This window comes from Struthio camelus, chromosome 17 (assembly GCF_040807025.1).
Source record: "Struthio camelus isolate bStrCam1 chromosome 17, bStrCam1.hap1, whole genome shotgun sequence".
NCBI classification, from domain to species: Eukaryota; Metazoa; Chordata; class Aves; order Struthioniformes; family Struthionidae; genus Struthio; species Struthio camelus.
Genome location: NC_090958.1, coordinates 8988363 through 9009805, shown reverse-complemented (window position 1 = coordinate 9009805; position 21443 = coordinate 8988363). Strand labels below are relative to the sequence as shown.

Here is a 21443-nt window from a genome sequence, read left to right as displayed (position 1 = left end):
GTGGCCGCGGCTCGGGCGGCGCACGGAGCAGGACGCCCTCGGGGAGCGCGCGCGTCTGGTTCCTCCAGCGGGGCAGCGCCACGGGCACCGCGACCCCACCACGCAAACTCTGAGCAGCCCTGGGGCCGCGGCCGGGAGGTGCCGGTGGCGCTGCCAGCGCGGGAGCCCGCAGGAGGCCTGGCAGCCTCCTTCCACGCAGCGAACTCCAGCTCGCCACCCGGGCGGAAGACCCGCAGCCCTCGACGGGCGCACGCAACCCGTCGCTCTCCCCGCAGGGCTCTCAGAGGTCCTTGCCGCCACAGCAAGGAGGACAGGGCGGGTGGGACGCTCCTGTAGCCCGGTACCCCCAGGTCTTGCATCCTCACCCAGCGGCGCTCGCTCTCCTTGGGCTGGGCAGAGGATACAGTCTCGGGGGGGGGGGTCTGCTCTCCCTCCAGCACCTCCTGCCTCCCCCCGAATGGAGCAAACCCTGTGGACCATCTCGGTTACAGAAACGCACCCGCTCGCTGCCACGTGCCCTTTGGAGGCGCACACGTATATAGGGCAGGATTTTCTCCTCGCCGCCCGGCCGCCCCCCGTACTGAACTCAAGCCCAGCGCTGGGGGGCTGCGGTTGCTCAGGCCGCGATACCTTCCCGCTTTTCGAGCGCACAGACAGGAGGCAGCCGAGCTGCTCCGGCGACTCTTTGTTTGCTCACAGGACTGGATCCGCGGCAGGGTTTTTCAAGTGGCGCGCAGCGGCCAAGGCACCCGGGTAACGGCACCGTGCCTCGAGCCGCCGGCTCGCGGGGGCTCCCCTGCCGCCGTGGCACGTGGCCCCGTCCCAGCGCGAGTCTAGACTGCAGGTTACGCGTCCTCCTCCTGGCTCTCTGAGATAAAGCATAAGACACACACAAAGCCAGCTCGCTTTGAACCGATCCTTCGTTACAAATCCTGCTGCTGCTGCTGCTGCTTTCAGCGATGCCTGGGAACAGAGCAGGCAGCACCACCGACGCGGAGCCGCCTGTCCAGCTGCCGGGTGACGGGGAAAGGCCACCACCCACCCGCCCCGCAACACCTCTCTGCCCATCGCCGTCACCCTGTAACGCTGCACCCAGTGCGACGCAGTGATTTTCTCTTGACCCAGTATCTCTCCGATGAGCTCCTGAAGTCCTTACTCAGCGTTTGCTCCCTCCCAAGGGGATTTGCCTGAGTCGGGCTCAGCAATATCTCAGAATCTGTCGACATTAATTCCCCTCTCGCAGGTGCTCCCCTAGAGCAGGGAAGGGACGAGCAGGGAGACAGTCAAGGCTTTTGTCTCGTTAAAGGTCGAGTAAAACTTGGAGCAGGACCCTCAGGATTTGGCCCATCGAAGTTTGAGACCTGCATAAACACTGTGGCAAAGCCAATGCTCCTGAGCCCAGCCCCGTTTTGTCCCCATCTGTTCCAGCCAAAGCAAGTCCTCCAGCAGAGCACCTAAAGGAGGCTGCCGCGACGCAGGGCACCCGCATCCCCTTCCACGTTCCAGGCTCCGGGGAACACCGCGTAGGAAAATTAACTGCTGAGCAGGGCTGAGCCCACGGGGAGATGCCAGTGCCTCCGGAAAACAGAGGAGCAGGCTGAGCCATTGGTTATACTGGGAAGATGCAAAATCTCAGTGGCTGGAGAAGGGGTTTGGGGTTTTACCATCCCCTTGGATCGCAGTGATTTTGTCAGAGGAAAAGCATGTGCTAAGCTTGCTGTGCGCTCCGGGGGTAGGGAGCGACGCGTACGAGGAAAACATTTCTACCCACAGCAGGTAAGGAACGGTGCCAGAATCCTACTATCAATTGCAGATGACTGGTCGCGAGCAAAATCCCTGCTGCTTTCGGGATTCACAAAAACACCCTCTCTGGCTCCGGCAGCAAACACAGCCCACGGAAGCAGCCCCAGCCAGATGGTGCATCGTGAACCACCCCGAGTCTGAACAACCTGTCGCGGCTTCCCAAGAGTTCGCCCAGAGAGAGAGAGAAAAAAAATAAATAAAAAGCTCCGCCGGCTGCCTGGGTGCGAGGATCGGCTCCGGCAGCCCTTTCTTTGTTGTCTGCACCAGCCGGGAGGAGCCGGAGCCAGGGATCCCCCCGCAACCCCCCCCACCCCGGGGAGGAGGAGGAGGAGGAGGAGGAGGAGGTGCCTCCAGGAGAGGAGGCAGCGGGAGCAGCCCAGCAGCCGGCGGGGCAGGGATCCCGGCGGATAAAGCGCCGCAGGGCGGGCGGCGGGGGGTCCCTTGGCCGGGCACGGCCGGAGCGGAGCCGGAGCCGGAGCGGGGCCATGGGCTCGCGGCTGAGCCGGCAGAGCAGCCTGGAGGAGGAGGGCGCCGCCGAGGAGCCGAGCGGCCGTGCGGCCGGCAGGCTGCTGCAGGGCGCCCGCGGCGATTTCCACCTCTCGTCGCTGCTGCTGCCGCTGCAGCCGCACAAGCTGCCCGGGCCGCTGCGGAAGAGCGCGCCGGCGCCCTACGTGCGGCGGGTGGGGTGGCTGCGGGAGATCCAGGCCACCCTCCGCCAGCACAAGCGCGAGCACGCCGTGCACGTCCTCCGCCTGCTCAGGAAGGTAAATGCCGGGCAGCGGCGGGGGGCAGCGGCAGCTCTCGCCGGCGGGAGCGGCTGCGGGAGGCGACGCCCCGGTGAGGGGCGCCGCGAGCAGGGTTGCGCCGCGCACGGAGAGCGGGGTGTCCGAGCCTCAGCTGCCCCCATGCCCGCCCCTCCGCGCCAGCCCCCGGGGGCGCTCAGCACTGAGGCCCCCACCCCCAGCCGGGCGGGCCAAGAGCTGTCTTTGGGAGCATCGCGAATTGTTTTGGGGAAGCCCTCGGGGACAGCCTAGCCCAAGAGGGGAGGTAGAGGGGTCAGCGTACCAGGGGGAGCTTGTTTCTGGCTGCCGCCATTCGGGACCAGAAAAGCCAGCGTGCAGACAGCGTGGTGCCAAACATGATGCTGAGGACAGAGCCCTGCTGCTGGAACAGAGCCATCTCCTCCATCTCCCACCGCGCTACCCTCCCTTCCCGGGCAAACTCGGTTCCCCCCAGCTGCAGGCAACTTTGCCATCAATACAACAGGCGACAAATCCTCCCTCCGACTTCGGACATAAACCACAGTCAGTTGCAGCTTATCATGTTGCTCTCGTTAGACAATGGTCTACTTCTCTTTACTTTTCTTGTTGGCTGCCATAGAGCTCACACGAGGAGCGTTACCAGCCCCACAAACACCCATCTTGTCACGCTTATAAATAGACAGTCGCCCAGCCCGTACGTGTGGAGGGGAACAGCAGACCCAGGTTCAGTAAGATTTCAAAGACAGCTTAGAAAGGCACTATTACAAGAAGCTAGTGAAGAAAGAGAAGCATCCGCTCACTTCACGGTTGCCGTGATAGGAGCAGACTTTTGCAGGGTTTGCCAGAGGCCAGAACTACAAAATGTCATTTTCTGTAGCGCTCAGCGTCTCTTCTTGAGACTGAAGCTCCGAAATCCCTTGGAGACCTCGAGGTCTCCCGCAGGTCCGTGCGTGAGCGGCTGGGGTTTGCATGCTGAGTCATGGGGCCATCTGGAGTGAGGGTCATTTCTGAACCCTCCTCTCCACGGGGCCTGCCAGCTCCTTTTAGGATCAGCTAAGCGCCTGGCTTCCCCACGTCCGCGCTGAGCGCGGACATAGCTCAACCACTACCCTCAGCGGATGGGCCAGGCTGTTACGGCCCCCCCTCCCTTGTCCGAGGCCAGCGTTATTGGGCACCACGATCAGGCTTTTTCCCCGTGTACAGCATTCCCTCGCCCCCAGCGCGGCCTTCGTTGCGCGGACTGGCTCACCTTGGCGGCGACGCTCTCGGAAGTCACGGGGTAACGCGGCCCAAGCACGGGTCCGTTGGCTGCCTGTAATAAGGGAGACGCCTCGTTAGCTCTAGCGGACAGCGAGGACCCTTTCGCGCCATACCTCGTCACTGAGCCCCGAGCCGGGGCGCAAACACCCGGGGGACAGCAGGGCACACGTGGGACCAGAATCGCGGCCTCCCGACCGCAGCCCCCGGGGGACGCGGCTCTCGGGCGAGAGGCAGGGGCAGCCCGCGTCCTCCAGCCCTGCAGCTCCACCCGGCAGGCTGCAACCGTATCCGCCAGCGGTTTTGCACCGCTGCAGGCCCTGGGGGCTGGAGGTTGCTTCCGAGACATCGGCAGCGTGTGATCGAGTAAAGCGGGCTGGCAGCAGGCCCAGATCCACCAAACAGGGCTGCAAGCTCCCAGCGCTTTAGGGGACGGCACACCGAGGACAGCGGCAAACCGCGGGTGTACACGCGAAGCGAGCGCGTGAGACAGAGCGAGCAGTGTACGGAGAGCAGCACGGCAGCGCCCGCTTCCTGGCCTGCTTTGCACGTTAGCGCTCTGACGGCCCCACTGCAAGCACCTTGCCTTTGCCACCTGCAAAGGCCCGACCGGCCTCTCCGCTGGCGTAAGCGGGCATCGCTCAGCGGGAGCCAGCGAGGGTATCAGACTTGCACCAGCAAAAGGTCTGGTGCAATCTGATTTCCCTTCACCGAGACACTGGCCTAGCATCATTTTTAGGATAACAGCGCTAAGCCAGCTGAACTGGCCGGACCCATAGTACTCTGCCCTCTGCTAACTAGATGGCACAGCATTTTCCAAGAAAAGACGAAGGAGAGTAGGAAGAGGAAAGAACGAGACAAAGAGATGAACAAGAACATGCCTCTGGGCTGAGAATTTACAGAGTACCAACACAAGATTAATATTTACAGCTACGTTATTAATAAACCCCTCGCAGGCAGGATTTGCAATGGGAGTGCAGATTCATCTTAATGGTATAGCTCCAATTGGTGGTGTTTAATTAGCACTCTGACATCCGCTGCTGCATGCCCAGCCATGCCATCCTTCGGCAGCTTTCTTCATCTGCGCGGGTCATACTCAGTGTAGGAGGCTCCGTTCCCCCAAAGCCTCACGGTGAAGGCAGACAGTGGCGCGCCGCCCTGGTACGCTCCTGGCCCGCAGCCGGCTGGGGCTGCCTGTCCTTCAGGGCTGACCCACTGCTTGGGTCCCTGGTTTGCTTATGGGCATCATCTGCGTACGCAGAGCGATGGGGCTGTAAAGCATTTGATTTGTTCTTCCTTTCTGCATCAGATCTGCAGCCAGGGACGCTTTGGTGTTGTACTCTCTGCTCGACCTGAACAGATCCAGGGCAGGGGAGAGGGGTATAGCAATGGCTTCGGTTGCTGCTTGAGGCTAAGATCCTGCACCTCTGCCAGCTCTGGCTCCATCCCTGCTGGCGACGTGTGTGCTCAGATTCCCCCCCCCCCACCCCGTTTCTCTTTTTTTGAGAGCTCTCAGTGCATCTCTCACTGGGTGGTGCCTGAAGCACACATTCAGCGGAGCAGTGCGAACATATGGGGCACCCATTTGCTTATTCATTTCTCCTGGCAGCAGCATGCAGAATGGCCCAAAGACTTGTTTTCTCCCTCAGCTGAGCCCTCCTTTGTCAACTGAATCAAACCCAGCACCACCCCTCTCAGGGAGCTCTTTTGTTCCATATTTCTGCCCCAGAGTGTTTTTCTGTCCTCAGATTTTTTTTCATGCGAGTGCCTGTGATTTCTCTGCCAGGATCCCATTTTTCTGCTCAGTTCTTTTTCCACAGCTCTGTGGTACCTCCTCATTGCAATAACTTGCATGTCTTACATCAGATTTCAGCTTTTCTCTCAGCAAAAAAACAGCTTTGTTCTTTGCACCATCACCCATCCAGCCCCAGGGATGCTTTTTGTTCCCAAAGACGCTGAGGGCTCTCCTAGCACACGCTGTACCGCAGTCCTGCAGTGAGGTCGCACAGACCACAGACCTTCCCCTAGGTCACGCTGTGGAAGGAAATGGGAGGAGGACTCCCCATGGCCAGCAGTTCTGCTCAAGAGCTACTTACGGATTTACCATTAAAGACAATACTGCCCGTGCTTAGCAGTTCCTGAGAACTTCCAAGCCCAGCTACACTCACACTGATGGGCTGGGCTTTCAGTCAACTAGCCCCCACCAGGATGGATGGCAGTGAGGTCTCCAAGTTCCTGCAGAAGGGTTTGATTCTTCCAGAAAAGCTGAGATTGAAGTAGCAGGTTGAGAGCCAATCCTCCTGCCCTGCTCCTTCAGCAGATTTGCACAGGGAGGCTGACAAAGCTATGAGTTTCTCTGGAGCTAATTCTCTCCAGGCTTCAGCTGGCCTGAAATGTTATTGCTCTCACCTTCCCATGCTGAATGGAAACAAGGCGGTCAGTCCCCATGCTGACTAGCTCAGCTTAACACTGTCCACATCCTCCATCACTGTAATGCTGGATCAGACACAGCTGCTTCACCTCTCTTGGGGAGTTTCCTGTATTGAGTAACCAGGTGGCACCTCCTGGGATTTACTGTCTGGTTTTGAAATACCTTCTAGTTGTAGCCTGTGTTTCTGACTGCCTTTGTTTTTCTTGTAGGACCTGGGACTGGAAGGAACGTTCCTCAATGAAGTGCTCTACAAAAACTCGACCTTCCTTAACTTGGTGGATCCCATCTCCCATGACTTGCTGATGAGCCTAGCCAGAGACCTGCAGTGTCCCAAAAAGGTGAACTCTCCCCTCATCTCTGTGGACCTGCTGTGACACGGATGCACAGCAAGCTTTGATGGGGGTGGGTAGATGCTGGGTGGTGTGCTCTCATCCTCCAGAACCAGCCAGCGTACGCCCTTCTTGTGGCAGCATATAAGTTGGGCATATTTCTGTAGAACTCAGTCAAAACTGTGTCAGAAAGGTGTGGGGTGGGGGGAAGGAAATCATGCACAGAAGTTGGGAATTTACTTTTCATGCCAACAGTAAACTTGGCCACAAGGTAAAAATACATGGTGGAGGAGGGTCAGGTGACAGGCCACCTTCCAGAAGTGCAAAGTAGCTAGTCCATCTGTACCAAACCATTCCCTGGGCTCACTTCTCCTGTCCCCTGCTACATCCCTGCATGCATCCTGCATCCCACAATCCCATAGCAATACTGGCATCTGCTTGTGTCACCCTTTGCCACCACAAACACTTGGATTTGCAATATAGCCATGACATCCATTTGCCCAACAGGCTTGGCAAGGTCCATGTTTGCTGTAGGGGGAGGGCGACGGAGGGGTTTTCTTTGTTCAAAGAGGTGTTAAGCACACACATCTGGGAGTGAACAGCGGCACCGTGGGGAATACGCTGAGCACCTGGTGCAAATGAGTGGCATTTCTAACATCGCTCTGCTACCAGACAGACTCAGGGGACAGCAAGCAGCTAGCCAGCAGGTCTCAGCAGCCAAACTGCATTTAACCAAAGCGTAATCATCATCTTCGGGCTGCAATAGAGCCTGAAACATCTTTTTTCAAAGGTGCTTTTTGTCCAAAGGCTGTAAGCATCTAAAAAGGGGGAGAGGGGTGGTTGTGACAGAGGTAGCTCTTAACGGCAGTTCCCTCGACCCCAGCTCTTAGCTGTCCCAGGCGACTTTACCCAGGCTACCTCCAACCTCACGCTGCAAGATGCCCTCCAGGGAAGGTGGCGTGAGGGGAGCTCACCCTACTCCAGTCCCAGCTGCCTGGCAGAGAGCTTACTCTGATTTTTACACCTCTGCATACACCCCCATCCTTTATTTTCATGCCTTATAGATGCACATGCTTAGATGCACTGAACATACCTATACCGCTACACAGACAGGTTTTTCCCTGTTCCTAAGGGAGGCGTTGAGCAGCTCAGCTGCCCCTCCGAGCCAACATGCGTTCAGTTAAGTGGCTGGAGAGACTGACTCAGCATCTCACCGTGCCAGCACCCTTCGCACCACGCGCGTCGGCAGCCACTGCAGGGCGCCTGGCAGGGCACCGCAGGACGGGCAGGAGGGCAGCTCCCGCTCTGCCAGCGCGCGTCACGCTGGCGAGGACGCGGGAAGGAGCGGGAGGATGTTTCTCAGCTGTTGCCCCAACGAACGCTTGCAGGGCGTCGTGCCAGCTCGCGCGCAGGAGCGCCCGCTCCGAGGGGTTTGCTGCTGGGGGCGGCAGCAGGGTGCCGCTTCCAGCCGGGGCCGGGGCCCGTCCCTGGCGGCAGGGATCGGGGGCGCTGGCCGGGCGGCGAGGTCGGATCCCTCCCCGCCGGGCACCTCGGGGACGCGGCCCCGCGCTGGCGGCCCGCTGGGCAGTCGGCCGCTCGCGAGGAGCACTAAGTTACCGCGCGCCCGCCCGAGCGGCGGCTCCGCGCCACCACCTCCTCCTGCCGAGGGAAGGGCCAGCGCTGGGAAGCTCCCGAGCCCTAGTTCGAACCCCCGGGACAGAGCGGCCGGGGGGGAAACCAGGGGGAGCGCGGGGACGGCGCCGGCTCTGCTGTCCCAGCGGCTCCCAGCAGCAGCACCCTGGGGACGGGGAAGGACGCCGGCCGCTGAGCTTCGCGTCTCAGAGGACCGGCCGGGCCGCGGGCCAGAGCTGGGGAAGCACCGCTGCAAGGGCGACCGCTGCAGACCGAGCGGAGGCCGGCGGCGCAGCGAGCGTCGCTCGGGGATTGCCCAGCCCGCCGGCCGTCCCCGAGCAGCGCGCCGGCAGGGCAGGGAGCTCCCGTTGAGGCCTCCCGACGGGCGCCCTTCGCTACGCACCGGCGCTCGCCCGCTCGCTGCCTTCCCTGGCTGCCAGGAGCCAGCCCGCAGCACCGGCGCCCGCCAGCTCCCGGCTTTCAGGGAAAAAAATGAACATATTTTGGGCTCTGGCAGCCAGGGCCTGCTACTGGAAATGAAGGGTTGAACGTGGTTTTCTTTTTTTCTTCCTACTTTGAGGTTGCCCAAAGTGGTCATCTTGATGGTTTCTCTACTAAAGCCATTTCCTCTCTCCCTTCCCCGTCCCCCCGTTATTAACACCTGCAGAAAAGGGTATTTTGGGGGAAAATTCCCTTTGCGTCATGAAGAGAGTTTTCTCCCCAAAATTACTGCTTGACAGTTTGGGGGTTTGCCAACAAAAATCCACCCCCCTAAAGAGGCCAAACGTGGGCAAGGCGGCGGAAGGGGGCTCAGGCCAACTTCTCCCCGTCCTTCAGCCCTTATCACCGCCTCCCGCCCCGTCTACCGCCCTCGTCCCGGCGGCCCCCTTGCTGGTTGCCCTCTCCTGCAGGGCTGCCCAACGGGCAAAGCCTGCGCGTTTATCTTCCTAACCGCACGAGCGGCGGGCGCTGTGTTTGTGGCGGGTCCCCGCGCCGCCCCGGGAGAGGGGATTTCCTCACTGCCTGGCAGCGCGCCACCCTCAGCCACGCCGTCCCTTCGCTTTCAGGAGTACGACCCCTGGAAGTCCTCGGACAGGATCTGCCGGCAGCTGATCTACCACCTCACGCCCCACTCCAAGTGGCCCCGGCACGGCATGCCCCGCCGGAAGTCCCCAGCGTGGTAAGCGCCGACGGGAGAGCGCGGGGACCCCAGCCGCCGCGCGGACCCCCCTCCCGGCAGGAGCGGCACAGATGCACCGAGCCGCCCCGGGCTCTGCGGGTCCTCGCTCGCCCCGTCGGGGAGGCACCGCACCCTCTCTGCCGGGGGCGGGAGAGGGGGGCACGGACACGGCGAGCCTGGCTCCCGGCCGCGCGGGCCGGCGGCCACGCGTGCACTCCCCGCCACGCTCGCTGGCTCTTCGAGCCGGGGGCAGAGCAGCCGCCCCTCTCCCTCCGAACCTGCCCTCCCCGGCACGGCCTGCGCCCGCGGGAAAGGCCAGGAAGGGGTGAAAAGCGAGGAGCCTGCTTCATTCCCGCAGCCACCAACTTGGGAGCGGGGTAAAGAAAAAAAATAAATAAATAAAAAAACCCGGCAGCGCTCTGGGAACAGCCTTGGGCTTTCCCGAAACTCTCCGTCTTTGATGCAAGCGCCGGCAGTTTAAAATCCCTCGCGGGAACCGCTGCCGCCACCGCAGCTCCTCGCTTTCGCTCAGCAGCGGTGTCTTAAGGGATAAAACCCGGCTACCCTGGCAATACTGTGACTTTGAGGCCGTCATACCTGCAGCCCTGTGCTCGTCACGCAGCCACCCTGCTCCCGCGAGCGTCGTGCCTGCACCACCCCTGCACCCCCCGGGCTTGGCGGGCGAGCGAGCGCGCAGCGGCCGCCTGCTCCCCGGCCGGGCTCCCCAGCCCGGCGCCTGGGGAAGATGCTTGACCCCAGCGAGACCGAGGGACCAGCGCCAACCAAGCGCTTTTCCAGGCATGCTCAGCTGCGCGGTGGGTCCCCTGCGGGATCCTACAGGGCAGGCGGCCGAGCGCAGGCCTGGCCTCGTCCCCTTCCCCTCCCGAGGCTTTGGGGACCCAAAGAGGCTGGAAGGCAAGAGACGCGCTGAAGGCGGGGGCAGCTGCAGAGGGCGGCCGGCTCCCTCCCTTTCCCAAGCTCCCTCCGCTGAATCCCAGCCCCGTTCTGGTTTTCCAAGGGTAAAAATCCCTCCCTGCCTCTGCCCGACACAACCCTTGGCCCCCACCGCCCCGTTAGCCTCCTCTCCAGCTGGACCTGACCGTGAAGGGTCGGCTCGCTCCCACTGCCCAGCCCAGGAGAGCTGAGAACTGACACACAATAATTTTGATTAAACAGCAGGGCTTCCTCTTTTGAAACTGGAGGGGAAGTGGTTGGCAGCGTGCAGCAAAAGGCACCTGCAGAGCTGGCACCTGAGGCCACTGCAAGAAAATGGATGTTGCCGGTAGCAGGAGAGCAAGAAAGAGCTGCTTCACTTGGAGATGGTGGGGCCTAGTTTTGGCCAGCCTGGGTGTTTTTACCTGATCCGAAATCTCCACTTCTTTCTTGCTAGTGGGAGCATTGTACGGTAATCTCCATCTGAACCTGTGCCCTTGGCTTGTGCCCTCCCTGCTTCCAGGCCCCGTGAAGAGCGCTGGTGTAGTGGCAATACTTTTGAAGGCATTTCTAACTTCTAGCATGGATTTGGGACAGCTGGGAGGAATCAGTGTGTGGAGACCACAGTCAGGAGCTGAATTCTCCTCTCGCTTTTGCCATTTCCTGGGCTTTGCTTTCTGGCTTTCATGGAGCTGATGCAGAACCCCCTTGTTCTCTTTGGAAATGCTATTTCTGCTTTCCGGCAGCATGTCAGATGGGTCCGGAAGATAATTAACAAGCCCAACCATGGAGAGAACTTGGAGCATCTGTCAGGTTTTAATTACGTTTAGGCTGTTATGGAGATGTGGTAATGGGAGATGGAAAGAGAAAGGACCTGTAATCTTACAACCAGTTCATGCATGAGGTGTTTCCCCAACACACACCCCCTGAACAGCAAACCAGTGGTTTGGAAACAAACTTTAGTCACGTCCCCATCCCCTCTCAAGGGATCCCTACAACGCCCAGCAAGTCCAGCCTTGGGCCACCCAGAAACTGATAGAGTAGAGAGGAAAAGATGTTTCTTATAGCACTCCTGTCCAGATAACCAGTAGCGCCAGGACAGCTGGAATTACACAACTCTCTTAAGGATGGATCAGACTTTCCACCAACCAGGAAACAGGAACAGTCATGTGTTATTCATGCCATAGAGTCCAATATGCCAAATATTCACAGTTAGACTAAAGCATCTCCATTATCTAAGGCACATGAGAGCCTTCCAATAGGCCCAGGTAGGTTCTTCTGGACCTCCTTAAGCCAAACCTGCTCCCCACCCACTCCTGCTACCACCTTAAACACCAATATATCTGAGCCAGGGTTACAGCTGCAGCAAAGGAGCCGTGTGCCATTACAGGGAAAGGACATAGCGGTTTTCTGTTTGCCATTCAGTGCCTTCTCTGCAGAGCAGGTCCTCTAGGGAGCTACCAGCAGAAATGACTGTAATACAGCACCCAGCCCCGAGGCTGGGAGAGGGATCGGGACACCACAAGCTGCCATCAGACCATGTGCTATAACCAGCTGAGTGCCCTAGGCCAGAAGCAGAGAAACATAGAAGGAGAAAGATTATTGCAGCACAGCAGACCCAAAGCAGCAGGAGCATCAGGCAGGAGGGATCTAGCCCAGGTTGTCTGGTTTCTCCACTCGATAAAGCCATCACAGATGATGCTGGGAAGCAGTGCCTTCCCTGCGTCCCTGCTGGCAGGGTCTGGACACCAGCTGGCTGCCTTGTGCAACCAAGGGTTAGTGGTGTCCCTGCTGTGCAGCCTCCAGAGAGACCCCCTCCAGCTGCCCAGGGGATACCGGCCCTGTTTGCCACACCAAAAGCAAGAGCCGGGGGATAAAGTTTCCTCACCAGGGACAAACACAGCTTTACTGTACAGCTGTTAGACAGTCCAGTTTAGCTGTCCCTTTTATCCTAATGGGCTTTCTGCTGTAGCAGTGTGTTTTTACAGCCTCTGCAGATCACTCACCCTAAATGAGCATCATACTTCCTAGAGCGTTGTATAACTCTAGTTTCTCTTTCTTGTTAAATTGATGCTTATAGCATAAAGAGTAATGGGTTAAGAAATGCTTCTCCCTGCAGACCTTGGCTTTTCCGGTTATCAGTGCCACTTCTGTGGCATTCTGGTGGGTGCAGAATTTTGGGGTGTTATTAATTGTTGTTTTCAGAGGTCCTGAGGCTTCCTCAGTTCAGCAGTGCTGAAGAACTGCGTGTTCTCATGCACGTGCCACCATCTGCCTCCAGAACAAGGCTGGACCAAGAGGGTGTTTTGTTTTTCCAGGGCAGAGCCACACTCGATTGCACTTCAGAGTGCAGCGGGAGAAGGGTATGCAGGTGAAGGCAGCCTTTGTTTGGAGAGCTGGATCACAGCCTAGTAATGTAATCAAAAAGTGTGGATTACAGCTGAGCTGTCTTGGCAAAGCTGTGTTAGAGAACCTTATGCATCTTCCATTACATTGTCCCCAGAGCTGGCTGCTTCTGGGCCTCCTTTCTCCTAGAGTGCAAAGGTGCAAGCCTAGATCCATAAAACACGCAGGCAGCAAAAAGAGTAATCTTTACCAGCAGGGTGTAGCTGATGCAGAACAAACGAGATTTTTCATGCAGTAACGGGTTCTGGGAGAGCAAAGGCAGTTTTGTGCACATAGAGTTAACTAACTCCCACACTCCTTAGATCTAGGCTTTCCTTTTCACAAGCCTGGCCATGGTTTTACTCTGCTCATCTGCCTGAATGAGTTTCATTTTGAAACATCTTGGCTAATCCAAAGCTGGATGGAGAATTGAGTGTCCCTTCTGGGCTCATTGCTCCACTCCTCCGTTATTGATGTGCACTGCCCAGACATTGCGGCATTAGATGCACTTTAAAAATGCAAGGAAAGTACATGTGTCTGGAAGACTGCAGGGAAACAGCTCTGAAGGGCTTCAGATCTCCCCCAGCCCCCAAAACATCACTCAGGGCCATGGATAGCAGCTCTGGCACGTTGGATCTTAGCCTTCACACGGCACCAGAATATTAACTAGAGCTTCATGTCACCCTTATGCAACACGGTAAAGAGGGACCATCATTCCTCCTTTAGAAATGGGAAACCAAATCAGAACAGCAGTCAGTCAGCTAAAGCCACATGGCAGCAGAGTAGATGGGAGTGCAAGAACTGCCCCACATGATGTTTTTAAAAGCTGCTGCTGCTCACAGAGACATCAGCTGGTGAAGAAATTGTGGGGAGAGGCAGAAACTGTCTCTTCATCTTACAGGAGAGAAAGGCCCAAACCCCACCCATGATTTGGCTTTTCTGAGCATCAAGAGGAAGGTCCAGCTAGAAAGGCAGCTGAGGGTGGTGGAAAGGGCCAGCAGGTCGCTCGACTCTACCCTGTCAAAGATCAGAAGGAAAAATCCGAGGCTGATGGGCAGGAGAAGCAGGACCCTTAGGCAGAAAGATGGGCAATGAATGAGATTATTCAACTTGAATGGCAGATAATGGTTCAGAGGAATCAGCAGAGACCTTGCAGCTTCATGACTCACACAGCTGATGCTCGATAAGGATGTTGGCTGATGGGCAGCCTTTACAGTGAGGGGGTGATGTTATTCCTGCTTTCATGGGGAAGGCCCTAGTAATGAGAGGAAACGAATGGGTTCCCAGCCTCAGTCAGAGGACAGAGCAGAGGTGACAGCAAAGCTGAAAGGAGGAGAGGTGCTCAGCTGCACTGTCACCTGTAGACACTATAGACACTCATGTCCCACCTCGTCACTGAGGGAGGGTGGTGGGAGAAAGGCCACCTTCGCACCCTCTCCTCCCTGCAGTGAGGGATCCCCCGCAGCCAGTCAGAAGAGCTCAGGCACAAGGATGGAGATGTGATTGCCAGGGACTTCTCATGGAAGTGGCCTGTTCAAGCACCGCCCTTCACTTTGCAGAGGTGCAGAGCTCAGCCTCAGGAGAGCCCAGTCTGGATTAGTCTAGATCATTGCTTTTGAGGCTTCTCTTTCCCTTTTCGTGTCTCGCTGGAAGCTGCTGAAGACCAGCCCTGCAAAGCAGCTCCCTGTGCCACAGGGAGGCAAAGGAAGCAGATGATGCTAAGCAGGCAGTTTAAACCCCACAGCCCATCCCCTAAATCACTGCTGGAAGCAGAAGAGCCACCCAGACGCACCTGTCACTGGGCTCTACACAAGGAGAAGCAGCCAAGAAATACCCAATTTGTGGCTAATTAGCCATTGCTGGCAGTGCCTGTTAATGAAGTGACACAGTGGTGGGAAGCTGTGGTATAGGGAAATATAGGGAAAAAATTGCATTTTGGAGACAAAATAACAAAAGTAAGAGGGACGAAGCTGGTAATTCCCTAGAGACAGATAGGGAATAGTGGGCATCCCTTATCACTGCAATCCCAGCTGATGGGTGTCACATCTCTTCCCAGCCTCTCTCCGTGGTGTGGAGAGAAGGCAGAGAGGCTGGGTCTCCAGGAGCCCCAAGACTCTTGTGCTGAGCAAGCTCCTCTAAGCCTCACAAAGCCAAGGAGAGCAGCCAAGTGCCAGGGTGAGCAGCCAGGAGCTGTTACAGCCCTTCCCTGCAGCCACCAAACGGTTTAGCTGATGAGCAAGAAATCAAAGGGAGAGGGGATGGTGTGCATGCTGATAGAAATGTGCTGAGCCTTCAGCTTCACAGACTCAAAGAAGCACGTAGAAGAGAGCCAGGCCCCTGGGACAGGTCCCCAAGACAAACAACTAGCAGTTTTTGAAAGCCGTGATTAATTTCAGGTCTCTTAATTCTTTCATCTAGAGACAGCTCTGAAGTCTCCTGCATTAGCTGAGTTCCCAGGAGGCAGAAACAGTGACTGAGCCCTACGCAGGAAGATTTTTATCCAAGAGCAAAACCAAGTGAGGCACAAGGGACATGGATGAACTGAGGCTCACCTTGCATTTTCCCACATGCCCAGTGCAGGCAGGGTGGTTTCATCCCCTTGCTGGCCCACATTTCCAATTGAGAGGGGGAAGCAGCCTTCTCCTGACCCCTGGCAGGTCCCTCAGACCCCTACGCTGGTCCTGGACAGATGTCATGCAGCAGGTTCAGGGTGCAGCCTGGAGACCATAGGCTACCACCAACTAAGAGGCACCTCAGGAAGGGATACATGGCCATGAGGAATGGAGGCAGGTTCCCCAAGTCAGTGGGAGAAAGGCCAGGCCTTGAGCTGGAGGGAGCTGGGAATGATGCAAGGAACAACTTCTACCAGATGAGAGCAAGACAGATGTACCTAGCAGAGCCCTCGCTCCTCAGCAGGGCCGGGCTTCTTTCCCACCTCAGCTTGCTACAGCAAATACAAATACCACTCACTTCCCTGCATCTGGGGTCCAAATCCTTGTTAGATGCAATTCCCCATCATTATAAATCCACACACAGCACCAGCTGCAGGAGCACTAGGTTAATGCAGCCCCTGGTGCTTTGCAGTCCTCTGCCCACAAGTCCCATGGGCATTGAAAGCCGTGTCGCTCAGTAGCTGTTTTGTCACACACACACAAAAGCTTCTTCAGCTGTAGCAACCTTTAAGCCTATTTTACTTGCAGAAATTTGGGAATAATAGATGACCCATTTCCCTGTGAATAAACCTGGCATTTTCTCAGCTGATGCACAAGAGTCCGAGCTTGGGGTTTTCCCCCCCTCAGGGGAGCAGATCTCTGCCGAGCTCCGGAAATACCAAATGCCAGATAATTCAGAGCAAAGCATCTGCCCACATCCCCCTCTGTCCCTTCTCTAACAGCAGATCTCTATCTATAGGTAGATAGATAGAGCGCGATCTCTCTCTAAAGCAGCTGAAGGGAAGGAGCAGTCAGCCGCTCAGCACCCCGTCCCAGCGCCAGGCGCTGCCCAGGAGCAAGGAGCAGAGCTGCCAGGGCTCGCGGCACCCGCGGGGCGGCAGAGCGCCAAGTCCGGAGCTTCACCGCTTAGCGGGGAGCTGGGGGCCTGGCTGCGGTGCGAGGGCTTCGTCCACCGGGGCAAACCTCCTACGGAGCAGAGCCGTCAGCGGGAGGGGAGGCTTAACGGGCCGGGAGGGACGAGCACGTCCCTCTGTCCTTCTGCCAGGTCCCCTCGCTTACTGCTGCCTGCACGCAGAGCCACGTCGCCCAAGAGGGGAGCCTGGCAGCCGGGAGGACTTGCCCCCTTTTGAGCAAGCTGCTCTTGCAGACGCAGAGGGAGGAAGGGCACCCGCGGGGTCCTGCTATTTGCACCTCTGTTCTGCCTCCCCTCCAGCGCCTGCCGTGGGTCGGCAGCGCTGGGGAAGAGAGGTTCTGACAGCCCTGGGTTTTGTTTGCACCAAACAGACCGAAGTACTTACTCCTCTCCTCACTTATCCTGTATCCTTTGTCCCAAAGCCTTGATCTAAACCAATACAAACCGGAGAAGACCTCCGTCTCATCTCATACCAGCCTTTTTCTGCACAGCCTGCTAGATACAGGAGAAAGATTGCCCCCGTGCAGCTAGGTTTACACTCGAGATTTATTTCTCCCTGCTTGATCTGCCCCATACAAATACGCATCTCCACCACACACGTGGTGCTTGGTTCTCCTAGAGCAGCAGGTACCGCGCGTCCAACACCCAGAAGAAACGCCCAGCACAGCTAGAGGGACAGCAGTGTGTCACGGGCGACGTGAGGCTCTCCCAGTGGGGAGGTTTGCCCCGATAAGACTTTATACAAGCTGAACCCTCCTGCGTGGCAGATTGTGCTACACCACGGCCAGGGGTTGATGACATGCTAAGCAAATGAGGGCACATTGTTTTTCCCAGTGAATTGTAAAAACGCAGCCTCCAGGCAGCCTGGGCTGTGATCAGACAGCCCTGGGTTTCTGGGAGGAGGGAGGTTAGTCCAGCGCCCACCCCGACCGCAGCGCGCCCGTTCACAGCGCCCACCGCCCCTGCGGCGCTGGGCACTGCACTGCTGTAGCCAGCAACGCAGCTGACGAATTCTTCACGCTCCTCTCGCTAGTGGGGCCCAGCCCCGATTCAGGAGGGGTATCGGGTACCAACCCCAAGTGAAGGGCCTGCAGGGAACAGATTTGTGTGCTTTCAGGCTATTTTTAACCCCCCTAGCACATCCACCTCTGCTATTAGTGTCTACAGACAAGCACTGCCCCCCTTTCCCCCACCACAGTTCACTCCTGAGTGGTCTGGATCATGCAAAGTGTAAACATCTGGTAAGCAATACATAAGGCTCTCTTGAATCTTTAAATCCAAACATGTAAGAGTTCATACGAAAAGTTATTCCATGCTGTTAACGTTCTCAGCCACAACAACCCATTAGCTCAAACCCACGCTTCCAGATACAGCCTCAGCCTAGCACCATGGATTCCCACTTCTTAACCCTCCCTCCTCCCGCATTCAACCTGGCACTTATAGACCCCATGAGCATATGGCTAACAACACTAGTGGGAATCCTAATAGGCCTCCCATATCCTTACAGTTAGGTGTGCCTGGAAGGACAGTAAGACTAGTATCACTTACATTAAGAAGTCAGATTCACACACATTACACCAACACACATGTAGCCTATCTCACACACCAACACTCAGACCTGTAACACATCCCCAGCACCTCCTGCAGCCCCACAGCACTCACAGACCCCCCCAGCCCATCACATGGCTCTGCAGCCCACTCCCTTTGCAAATCCAACAGCCCCACGGCACGGCACAACTCTGCCTGCCCTACAACCTACCTTCTCCTTCCACTTGCTAGCAGACTGCTCTGAACACAGGCAAGAGCCACAGCTGAACTCATCTCTAGGACACCCCCCCCCCCCCCACCTCCTGGCCTCCTTATGCCCTCTCCACCTTCCCACAGCTGCAGCAGATCCCAGGGGATCTGCTGACCATGAAGACTGAAATAGGCAGCTACAGGTGCTGCTCACTCGCTAAGGGGCACTGGGGAAAGCTCTTAAGGGGACATGCAGTAAATCCACTCCTGGAGTGCAGTTTATCTATATTCACAGCTTGTTTTCCTGAGAAAACATCCATTTCTCAGTCTTATAACACTGCTGTCCTCTGCAGTAGCCCTGCAGCAGACATCTCTTGAGGACATCTCACCTGGAGAGATGGCAGACAAACAGCCCCTGCACAGTGCAAACCAGTGCACTTGGAAAGTTTGCTTGCCTTGGTTATTTCTGCTGTTCGTGCATGAGTGTCTGTGCAGGCACACACAGACAAACTCTCTGAAATGTGCTAGTGGAAGACACTTTAGCATCACAGGTTTAGCCAGTTCTTGCAAAGTTTTTGTACAAATGCTGAGAACATACAGGAAAGCCGCAGGACAGAGTCTGCCCGGAGTCAAGGTGCAAACCTTCTACTTTCCCTAAACAAACTCCATCCAACCTTCACTTCCCACCCGTGTTCTTCATGAGCTCTCTCCTGCCCCAAGGGTGTGCTCGTAACACTCTCTTTCTCCCCTTCTCCATTAGCCTGAAGACCAGTCTGCAGAAGAAAGTGAGCCAGGACACCATGGATTTGTCAGGGATCCCCCTGACGATGCGGGATGTCCACCGCATGGCCTACTACCTGCAGAACAACGGAGACCACCTCACCTCCATGGACCTGAGCTTCACCGAGCTGAACGATGACATGGTGCGCCTGCTGCTGCCCTTCCTCTGGGCGCTACCCAAGCTCACTCACCTTTCCCTCAACGGCAACCGACTGACCCGGGCGACCATGAAGGAGCTGACTGACGCCATGAAGGACATGAACAAGTTCCCTTGCCTGGCCTGGGTTGACCTCGGCAACAACGTGGACGTCTCCTCCATGCCTCAGCCCTTGCTCGTGGGCCTGCGCAAGCGCCTCAGCCAGCAGACCACGCTGCCCACCATCTACGAGGCGCTCGACTGCGACTCGGAGCTCTCCACTGGGCACGAGGGCAGCCAGCCGGAGGACGAAGGGAGGGAAAGCACCCCGCCACGCGCTTTCCCCCAGCAGGGCTGTGAGAGGTGACTGGGCAACAGGCCGGCGCTGGCGCACTGAAGCCGCACCGAGGAGAAGTCCTGAGTACAAACACCAAGCAGAGGGCCAGCTTCACCGGCTTCCTTTGGCGCTTTTCTCTCGCCTTCCCTGACATCTCCCCCCAACTTGCTGTGAGACGAAAGCCTGTCGTCCCCCCACTGCTCCGCTCCCTCCCCTCGCTGCCAAACCCATCGCCCACGTTCCAGAGAGGAACCAGTGACTTACAGCGAACCTGGTCCCCAGGCAGGGTCTCACTGGAAGATGGGAAAAGACCTGACGGAGTCAAGAATATCCTCCAGCAGCCATTGGGTTGAGGGAAAGGGATGGGGGAGAAACCTAAACAGAAACAGGCTTGTAGATTACTTCATTTCTTCCTTTTCCTATGCACCTTGGAAACTTTGGGACCTGCAGTCTTGAGTGTGAAAGGAGGTACCCCAAGAGCCTAGCTGTTGTGGAGCTTAGTTAAAGGGCTCAGAGGCTGGAGCCAGAGCCCGGCAGTGTGTCTCCCTCTTGTGTCTGGCTCCTTTTGTTTTGTTTTTTCCTATTGTGTGTTTTGTATTAACCTCCGAACAAAGGGACTTGGTCAGAGACCATTGGACTGCATAGGCTGGGGCGGACACATGGCTTGGAATTGCAGTATCAGGAAATTTGCTGTGTGACCGGGGTGGGAGGGAGGGGAAGGAGGTATGTGTTGGTGGGAGCATGGGGGATGGGAGGGGAGGGGACGGGAGGAGAGGGGAGGGAACACTCTTGTGGCTTAACGGGATTGGTTTCAAAAACTGTGCTTTTGTACTACAATGACAAGCTCCACGTGAAATTGAGGACAAGCTGACAGCCAAGTCCATAACTGTGGAACTAGAGGAGCCAGCAGCGAACGTGCCAGTGGTGGGCACTTCCCAAACTAAAGCGCGAAGCTTTGGACCAGCTCCTCATTGGCCTATTGCATACCTCATAATACAGACATGATGTGAGCAGTTGCATCGCCATTTCCAATGTTGTCCAGAAACCAAACCAGTGATGCAATATTTCGAGTGTTTTCCACATCGCCCGTGCTGTATGTAAACACAATAAACAGTTCTCTTGGAGATGACTGTGAAGCACTGCAGAGTCTGAATTTCTGGGTTATTCACAAACGCAGCCAGCAGCCCCGTCGCTGCAAAAGCGTTGCCCAAGAGTCCTCCCGCAGCGCCTGAGCCGCGCGGGAGAGGACGAGCAGGTGCCATCCACATCGGTGGGAGCGGTTCATTTCTCTTGGAAAAATGAAGGCTCCATGTGCGTTTGCGGTAGGCTGGGGCCCTGAACCAGACTAGGATCTCGACGTTGCAACGTCCTGGTACACACACACTGAGCAGACTTCCACTGATCGGTCAAGTCCTCTTATCTGTCCCCGTGGGAAAGTTTTCTGAAAGAAGTTAAAGAAATCAGATGCATTAAAAATATATATAAACCTTCTCCCTCCTAAATTAATGATGGCAACTTTGCCTTTGTCTGCTGATTCTCTCTGAGGGTCTCAAAACATATAAGAAAGTGTCAGATACTAAACCACATGATACTAAATTCACATGAAACAAATGCATCTTTTGGGCTCCTTGTCAATCTCAGAAGATGCTACAAGAGGAAAATCAGTGACATCCCCTTTGGACCAAGAGCGTGAGGGCACTGGAAGGTATCAGTATCTCCAAAGACCCCAAATAGGCGCAGTCCCCTGAGGAGGAAAGCTGCCTGTAGACACATGATGATGAGTACAGCAATCTATCATTGCAACTGCTGGACCAAGTCCTGTTCCCACTATGGTCACTGGATGCTTTGCCACTGGAGTGGGACCTCATGACCTTAATGTTGTTCATTTGCGAACAAAAGTGTTGTAAAGACTGTCGTGCTAGCCAAGAAGAGTGGAAGACGCAGCATGATAGCAGCAAGTATAGCAAGGGCCAGGTGTGAGGCAACTCTGCGCTAATGACTCGTGAGGCCTTGCTGCCAGTTGGCAGCTCCTGGAGTTGGAGATAAAACGTGGCTTTGAGACAGGCTGGTTCCAGGGAGCAGCTGTGAGATCAGTGTTTATTCCTTCACATGCACTTGGTTGCTCTGCCGCAGAAACCTCCCCGTGGAGAGCTGGCT

General features: G+C 56.8%; 2 protein-coding genes across 2 annotated transcripts in view; one reads left to right on the top strand and one right to left on the bottom strand.

Annotated features, from left to right (window-relative positions):
• GGT1 (gamma-glutamyltransferase 1) overlaps nucleotides 1-19853 on the bottom strand; it is a 56107-nt gene extending 36254 nt beyond the window's left edge. The window contains exons 1-2 of the mRNA XM_068910670.1: nucleotides 19551-19853; nucleotides 3814-3876 (exon numbers count right to left, since the gene is read on the bottom strand). The gene's annotated coding sequence lies outside the window, so the exon portion shown is untranslated. The remainder of the gene's footprint in view (nucleotides 1-3813; nucleotides 3877-19550) is intronic.
• LRRC75B (leucine rich repeat containing 75B) lies at nucleotides 1801-20415 on the top strand. The gene is made up of 4 exons (XM_068910676.1): nucleotides 1801-2567; nucleotides 6462-6590; nucleotides 9281-9393; nucleotides 18794-20415. The coding sequence occupies exons 1-4, from the start codon at nucleotides 2289-2291 to the stop codon at nucleotides 19314-19316; spliced, it is 1044 nt and encodes a 347-aa protein (XP_068766777.1). The 5' UTR covers nucleotides 1801-2288; the 3' UTR covers nucleotides 19317-20415.
• The last annotated feature ends 1028 nt before the right edge of the window (nucleotides 20416-21443 follow it).